This window comes from Tupaia chinensis, unplaced genomic scaffold (assembly GCF_000334495.1).
Source record: "Tupaia chinensis unplaced genomic scaffold, TupChi_1.0 Scaffold000370_1, whole genome shotgun sequence".
NCBI lineage: Eukaryota > Metazoa > Chordata > Mammalia > Scandentia > Tupaiidae > Tupaia > Tupaia belangeri.
In genome coordinates, this window is record NW_006159867.1 from 6,415,545 (window position 1) to 6,424,374 (window position 8,830).

At 37.5% G+C, this 8,830-nt stretch overlaps 1 protein-coding gene across 2 annotated transcripts in view; it reads left to right on the forward strand.

The window, feature by feature from the left end:
- The window catches only part of LOC102491318 (sodium channel and clathrin linker 1), a 41,862-nt gene that overhangs the window by 25,222 nt on the left and 7,810 nt on the right, over window positions 1–8,830 (forward strand). The window contains exons 7-9 of one of the 2 annotated variants that reach the window (XM_014589708.2): window positions 3,951–4,073; window positions 4,949–5,014; window positions 6,870–7,059. In XM_014589708.2, coding sequence (XP_014445194.1) covers window positions 3,951–4,073; window positions 4,949–5,014; window positions 6,870–6,983 — 303 coding nt within the window. In that variant the 3' untranslated portion in view covers window positions 6,984–7,059. Of the gene's footprint in view, window positions 1–3,950; window positions 4,074–4,948; window positions 5,015–6,869; window positions 7,060–8,830 lie in introns of those variants that run through there. The other variant, XM_006153384.3, reaches the window with a different exon arrangement.

Genomic DNA, 8,830 nt, shown 5'->3' on the forward strand with positions numbered 1-8,830 from the left:
CTAGCTATATGATCACAGAAAAAAAAAAATATCTTTGTGACTCAGGTTTTTTATTTATAAATGGAGATTTGAAATTCTGGATTACTATTTGATTTTATAATTATTTGTAAAAAGTCATAGTTTTATTCCTTAGAAATTTGATTTTGGAATTCTTACTTATGAACACTTGATTTTGGAATTCTTACTTATGAACACGATATTTTAGATAAATCAGAAAGGCTATATATTTCACTTGATAAGGAACATGTATTCAACACTGAATTTTTTAAAATTCTTATTAATTTTTAAAGAATTATTTATTTATTTTTTAACATTTTTTGTGAAGGCATTTGTGCTCACCAGAGAGAGAGAGAGAGAGAGAGAGAGAGAGAGGGCAGTAAGAAAGCTGTCTGCCAGTTCTGGGATGCGAACCATGACTGACCATGTGGGAGTCTAGCTCCTTAACTACCACACTATCAGCTGGCCCCAACGTGGAAATTTTAAAAAATGTGTAAATGGATGAAGTTTAAAAGGTAATTGGGGAGAAAATGCTGGGGAAACTCTGGGAGACATTGGAGTAGGCAAAGACTTCTTAAATAAGACTCCCAAAGCACAGGCAATAATCCCTAAAATAGACAAGTGGGACTATATTAGACTAAGAAGTTTCTGCACAGCAAAGGACACAGTAACAAGTGTGAACCGACAACCCTCAGAATGGGAAAATATTTTTGTTAAATATGCCTCAGACAAGGGACTGATAACCAGAATACACAGGGAACTCAAGTACCTTATGTGAAAAAAAATGATCAACCCAATTAAAAGATGGGAAAATGAGCTGAACAAAAATCTCTCTAAGGAAGACATACAAACGGCCAAAAAGCATATGAGGAAATGCTCGACATCTCTCATCATAGGGGAGAAGCAGATAAAAACCACAATGAGGTACCACCTAACCCCTGTCAGAATGGCAAAGATTAAGAATATAAAAAGTGATAAGTGTTGGCGGGGATGTGGTGAAAAGGGAACCCTCCTACACTGTTGGTGGGAATGTAAACTAGTTCAACCACTGTGGAGAACAATATGGAGGTTCCTCAAAGATCTACAAATAGAACTACCATTTGATCCAGCAATCCCACTTCTGGGTATTTACCCAAAAGACAGGAGAACGCTCAGTCAGAAAAGTGCTTGCACATCCATGTTTATTGCAGCATTATTCACAATTGCCAAGACATGGAACCAACCTAAATGTCCACAAACCGATGAATGGATTGGAAAAGTGTGGTATATATACTCCATGGAATACTACTCAGCCATAAAAAATAACAAGACCCTGGAATTTGATAGAAAGTGGTCAGATATGGAGGATCTATTGCTGAGTAAAGTAAGCCAGGCTATGAAAGAAAGATATTGTATGTATCCACTCAATATATACCGACTATCCGCACTCTATGGTAGAGAGCAAAAAATTGGAGGACATAAAAGCAGTGAAGGTACTTAACGAGAATAGGACAGTGTGGGATGGGGGAGGTGAAAAGAGGATAGAGAAAGATAGCAAGAGAACAATAAAAAGGCAGGACCTTAGTGAAAAGCAGATATGGCTTATTACCTGTTGATGATGACATGTATAGTATTCTCAACTAGATTGGTCTGAGAAGTATTTCATGATGGGTAAAGTCTTTTTACAAGCAAAATGAGAAATAGTGATTGACTGTTTTAAAAAATAATTACAATAATAATAATTATAATTGGGAAAATCATAGAAAAGATATTGAATGTTGAAGCTGGGAGATTAATGTCTCTGTATTGACTGACATGCATAGCATTCCCTTTTGAAAAAGCAATGTAATACACTGTAAAGTTATATGTAATCCAATGTAATATAAAGAAGATTATGATGATAATAAAAATTTAAAAAATAAAAATTAAGAAAAAAAGATAATTGGTGGGGGGGGGAGTGCAGTTGGCATGGTGGTGGGGCAACTGGACTCCCACATGGCTGACCGTGATTCAAGTCCCAGACCTGGCAGCTTGCTTTCTCACCTTCCTCCTCTCTCTGCCTCTCTCTGGTCAACTTCAAAATAAAATAATGACAATTAATAAAATTAAGTAAAATAAGTCTGAAAAAAAGATGAGAGGAAAAAAATGATGAGGAAAGCATGGTCTTTGTTGTAGACTAGGAAATATTTATATTCATTTGTTTAGAAGTAAGTGGAAATTAATTGAGACTTATAGTTGCTTTTAACCAGATTTTTTTTTTATTTATTCATTCATTTATTTTTTAATTTGGCCAGAAAGAGACACAGAAAGAGAGAGAGAAAGTGAGAAAGGAAACCACCAGGTCCGGGACTCGAACTGTGGTAGGCCATGTTGGAGTGTCCAGCACCTTAACCACCATGCCACCTGCTGGTCCCTGCTTTTAACCAGATATTAAATGTGTTTTTCAAAAGCTGTGACTCACTGTGCATTTTTAATTACTTCTAAAATGTTAAGAAATTCATAAAACAATAATGTCAAATGTTACTTCTGCCTATAACATATGCATATATGTTTATAAATTAATTTGTTTTTAAAGATCTGATAAAACACATACAGATGTATTATAATCCATTACTAGATTGAGAAACCTTTATTTCATACATGAAAGTTATCAATAGATGAGCCCAAACTGAATCGATAAAAACTTTAGTTTTAAGTACAAAATTGAGAGAAGGAATTCCTTATTATATTACTCTTTATCAAAATAATAAGGTTATTATGCTTAACTGACTATTCATCATATTTATTCATTCTACAAATATTTCTTCAGTGGCTATTGTATGATTTGGGGGCAGGGGGTTACTAAAGGCATGTACACTCACTAGAGAGAGACAGGGAGAGGGAAAGTGAAAAATCACACACACACCCCCCAGGGCATATGGTCACATCAGCAATGCCTTCTCCACCAATCTCCTTTTGGGATTTTGGACATGCGTACACATGTGCCCAGTGTGATTTTCAAGCTGCAGGTTCCGGGATACAAGCTGCAGTCAGCCATGTGGGAGTCCAGTGTCTTAACACCACACCACCTGATGGTCCCCATGTGCTAAATATTAATATTTAAGGGGACAGTGGAGAATATTAACTTGTACTTTCATGGAACATAATACATTTTGGAAGAAGTATAATGAGCAGTTGAGTTCTTGTCAAACTTCCTAAGTTTGGTACTCATCCTATTTTCTAACTGTATTATCTAGACAAACTTCTTTGTGCCTCACTTTTTTCACTTTTGTATGGGGATTATGGTATTTCTTATGGAGTTCTTCAAGACCATAAAGCACTTAGTCTAATGCCTAGCACATATATAAGTTAATAAATTGACCTATTCTTTTGTCATCTTTATCATTACTGAACAGCAAGACAGAAAAATAATTAAAATTATGTGCAAAAGGTGCTGTATAGAGCAAATATATTGCTTTAGTAGCTAACAGCAATTGTACATTAAGTTTTTAATAAAATTTTCTATTTGGGGACCAGCAGTTAGTGTAATGGCTATGTTGCTGGACTCCCATGTAGTCAACCGCGGTTCATGTCACGGACCCAGTGGCTTAAAACTCACACCAGGCGCGTGTGCGTGCGTGCCCAAGATCCCGAGAGAACAGAGGAGAAGGGATTGCGGCATGGCCATCCCCCCGGGGGGTGATTTCTCGCTTTCTGTCTCTCTGTCTCTCTCTGTCTGTCTGGCGAGCTCACGTGCCCTATAGCAAAAACCTCTCCAAAAAAAAAAGAATTTTCTATTTGGACTATTTTGTTTTACAGTACTGTAATTTATAAAAATCTTTCTGGAAAACAGTGTGTCATATAAAGCCTTAGAAATGTTGGTATTCTTTGTCCAAATAACTAGATAATGACATAGATTTTAGGAATTTATTTAAGAAACTGTGTAAAGAGACTCTTGATCATTTAATGAGTTATCAAATGTTTTTACTTTATAGGAAAAGACTCAGGCTGTGGAACTCTGGCAGACTGTTTCTCAGGAGCTGGACAGATTGCAGAAACTTTACCAGGAACATATGACTGAGGCCCAGATTCATGTCATTGAAAGTAAAAAACAAAAGGTAATCATGGATTTTATGGTTTTCCCATATATCAGTAAGAAATTGCATTCCAGGTTCTAGACCCAGCCAGGTGCTTAGTGGTATTGCAGGACGGTGGTGCTGGAGACCACATGGCTGACTGCAGTTTGAATCCCTGGCTCAGTGGACTTGAAGCACTTTGGGCACACATACAAGCAGATGAGATTCCAGGTGGTACCTCTCTGTCTCTCTCCTTCTCTCAGAAATATAATAATAATAATAATAATGATGATGATGAAAAAGAAATTGCATTCTGAAGAAACTGTTTTGGAAAAAAATCACCTGAGTCTTTATGTTATTTGCATTACTAATAAATAGATTTTTGATAACTGGAAACTTCACAAGATCTTCTATTCCATAGGATGTCTCCATTTGTGCCTACGTTATTCTTCATTAGTTCTTTTACTGTTAGGTGCATGGAACATAAAGGAGAAATCCCAGTTCTGACCTCTTTTCGATTTATTTTGAGAGGTGGCTATTTAAATGAGTTGGTTATCATACCTCTTCAATTCTTGTTTATAGACTTTTCAAAATCTAGTTTATAAAAATTTTTATTATCATTTTAAGTGGGAATATGTTTTTTGAGTTTTGAAACAGTACTAATGGACTGAGTTCTAGAAAAAATGGTTTTACATAAAACTTAAATATCTAAATTTGTTTCAACATTGCCAACATTTTTAATTTTTGAGTCATTTGAAATTTTTCTTTGTCTTCAGTTATTTGTACAGTAATAGAAAGTACACCATCAATTTCATCTAAATTTAGCAATAATGATTTTAGATTTGGTGCTAGTTTAATTTTAAATATAGGTTGCAAACAAAATGCTATTTATATATTCCCCTACTTTCTCCCTGTAGGATCAGCTGACCAATTTTCAACAACTTACCAAGAGACTTCATGTTACTAATGAGAACATAGAAATGGTAAGTGAAAATGTCCGTTCAGTGTACTTGTTTATGTAGACTAAAAACTAAAACTAGTGACTATAGTCATCTTTATTTATGCTAATATAATTTAAGACAACAACCAAAACATTGTCTCATGTAGTTAAAATAGATAGGCAGTATTCTTTTTTTCTTTCCTATTCAGTAGCATGACAGTTCACAGTACCTTTTGGATGTTCTGCTTCTTACCTTTTTATTCTCTTACTTTTTTTTTTCCTTCTTGGAATTTTATTTTCACCTCATTGTTGAGTAATAGGATTATGACACCTCAGACAATTCCCCTCTTTTTCATTCTTCATTCTTGCTTAGTTATCCTGCTAATTCTTGTTAGCACCTAATAAAAATGTTTTTGGTTAAGAGTAGAGTTGTATCATCAAAAGTAAGTTATCCAGTTTTATTCTACTTTATATTTTTTCTGTTTTACCTATGTAAAAAGTTATTTGACAAATCTCTCCCTATTCTACTTTTTTAAAAGAATTATTTTATTTAAATTGATTTATTATGATTTTTTTTTTAATATTTCCAGAGAGAGAGGCAGACAGAGAAGAAAAGTGAGAAAGCAAGCTTCCAGATCCAGGACTCAAACCACAGTCACCCATGTGGGAATCCAGTACCTTTAACCATGCTACCTGCAGAACCCCCATTCTGTTTCTTTTTTTTTTGTTTTTGTGGAGAGGTTTTTGCTATAGGGCGCATGCACTCGCCAGACAGACAGAGAGAGACAGAGAGACAGAAAGCAAGAAATCACCCCCCATGATGGGGCGGCCATGCCGCAACCCTTTCTCCTCCATTCTTCTCTCTGGATTTTGGGCACGCATGCACACGCGCCCGGCATGACTTTAAGCCACTGGGTCTGGGACTCGAACCGCAGTTGACTAAGTGGGAGTCCAGCGGCATAGCCATTACGCTAACTGCTGGTCCCCCCCATTCTGTTTTTTGATAATATATTTCTAATATAGTTTTTAAGTACTAGTAAAGCACTAGTAAATGAATATAGGAATATTCATTTCTATATTTAAGAAACTATGGGTATAATAAATGTGATAAAGGAGTAAATAACATGAAAAAAAGACAGTATTATAAAAAGCAAAGAAAATACTATATAGGTGGTTAAAATAAAAATGTTTAAGAAAATATTTTAAACGAGTGTTTTTTATTGTATATAATAGATATCAAATAAGACTAATAAGTGTGAAGGTAACAAGATAAGTGATTGTAAAGGTCTTGTACATATCATGAGAGCAAGTTTGGGTCAAGCTCAAACTTGAAGAATTTCAAGGGGCTGGCAGGTGGCATGGTGGTTAAGATTGTGGACTCCCACGTGGCAGACCACAGTTTGAGTCCTGGACCTGGCAACTTCCTTTCTCTCTGTACTTTCAATCTCACTGTTTCTCTCATCAAATTAAAAAATAATAAATGAAGTTAAGTAAATAATAGTTTAAAAAAGGAGGGGGCTCTCAAGGTGCCTGCAGGTGACATAGTAGTTAAGGTACTAGACTCCCAAATGACTGACCGCAGTTCAAGTCCTGGACCTTGGAGGTTTTAAACTCCTACTGGGCATTTGTGTATGTGTGCCCCAAATCTCAAGAGACGAATGGAGAAGGGTTGTGGCCATCCCCCCGGGGGGTAATTTCTCACTTTCTGTTTCTCTGTCTCTGTCCATCTGTCTCTGTCCATAATCCCAACTGGCTAGAAAGATTGGGTGAGGGATCGCATCATGAGACTTTATCTCCCCATACATACCATCTGATCAAAAAGAGACTTCCTAGCTCCTAGTTTCACACAGGGGAGGGAAGGGATTTGTACTCACGTCCAATGCCCTTACTTTTCTCAGGAGGCTCTCCAGAGAACTGGCTTCTGTCTTGCCAGTCTTAGAGCTTGGAAAGACCTAGCACAATCATCCCAGGGAAGAATGGAAGCATTGCTTTGTAGTGATAGATGCCATTGATCCTATGCCCTATTCGGCAAACAGTGAGTGGATGAAAAAAAATCAATACTTCTCCCTGGGGAGGGAAACTGTTGGTCCATGTGTTCAGTACCCCAGCTTATTTGGGGTTGCCCAGAGAGCTAGCTATGTCTTGTTAGTCTTGAAGCTTTGATAGGTCTAACATAGTCTAGCATTCAGGGGAAAATGGAAATAGTGGCTTGGGCTGATATTTGCCATAGCTCTTCATTCCCTGGCTTAGTACAGAGCAACCAAACAAAAACCATAGTTGCCAACATCTTTCTGGAGAGGGAAAAAATGGATAGAGGTACCCTGAGTGTCTAGTTGGCTTATTGGTGGGAGCCTTCTCTTGTAAAAGGCCAAGTTAGTGTAGACTGGGAAAAGCATCTGCCTTTCTCCAGTGCACAGATACCAACACAGAGAGGCAAGGTAAAATGAAGAACCAGCCAAAGATGTTCCAAGCACAGAAGCAAAATAAATCTCCAGAAACCAATTCTAATGAAAAAGAGTTTGAATTTACCTGATAGAAGTTTAAAACAACTCTCATAAAGATATTCAGCAAGGTCAAGAGAATAATGCATGAACAAAGTGAGATTTTCAACTACAAGAAAATATTAAAAAGTATCTGACAGAAATCTTGGAGCTGAAGAATACAATAACAGAACTAAAAAAAAAAATCACTTCAGGAGTTCAACAGCAGATAAGATCAAGAAGAAGAAAAGATCAGAAAACTCAAAGACAGGTCAGTGGAAATATTGAACTCAGAAGAACAAAAAGAATAAAAAATAGTGGAGAAAGTTTAAGAGAATTATGGGACACTATTAAGTGGAACCATGTACACATTATGGAAGCTCAAGAAGGAACAGAGAAAAGGGACCAGAAAACTTACTTAAAGAAATAATGGCTTCCCTTCAAATCAAAGGAAAGAAATAGACATACACTAGCAGAAACCCAGAGGACACTAAATCTGATGAATCTAAAGTGAACCTAAAGAAATTCATACCAAGAAACATTGTATCAAGTTGTCAGAATATTTTGAAAAGAGTAAGTCAAGAACACTTATCCCATACAAGGAAGCCCATATATGCTTAGCAGGTTTTTCAGCAGAATCCTTAGAGACCACAGGGGTAGGATATACTTTCAGTATTTAAAATGCTGAAAGGAAAAAAATATATATATATTGCCAACCAGTAATTCTAGACTGCAAAATTCTCGTTCAAAAATGGAGAGAGAGAGGGAACCAGCAGTTAGCGTAATGGCTATGTCGCTGGACTCCCACGTAGTCGACCACGGTTCGTGTCCCGGACCCGGTGGCTTAAAACTCACGCCGGGTGTGTGTGCGTGCGTGCCCAAGATCCCGAGAGGAGAATGGAGGAGAAGGGATTGCGGCGTGACCATCCCCCCCGGGGGGTGATTTCTCGCTTTCTGTCTCTATGTCTCTCTCTCTCTCTGTCTGTCTGGCAAGCGCACGCGCCCTACAGTGAAAATCTCTCCAAAAAAAAAAGAAAAAAAGAAAAAAAGAAAAATGGAGAGAGAGAGAGACGAGCAGATAACATAATGGATATGTCACTGGACTCCCACATGGTCGACCACAGTTCGAGTCCCAGACCTAGTGGCTTAAAACACACCGAGAAGGACCAGCAGTTGGCATAATGACTATGTTGCTGGACTCCCATGTAGTTGACTGCAGTTCGAGTCCCAGACCTGGTGGCTTACGCTGGGCACGTGTGCGTGTGTACTGGAAGAGAAGGGATTGCAATGTGGCCATCCCCCCGTGGGGTGATTTCTCACTTTCTGTCTCTATGTCTCTCTCTGTCTATCTGGCGAGCGCACGCGCCCTATAGCGAAAA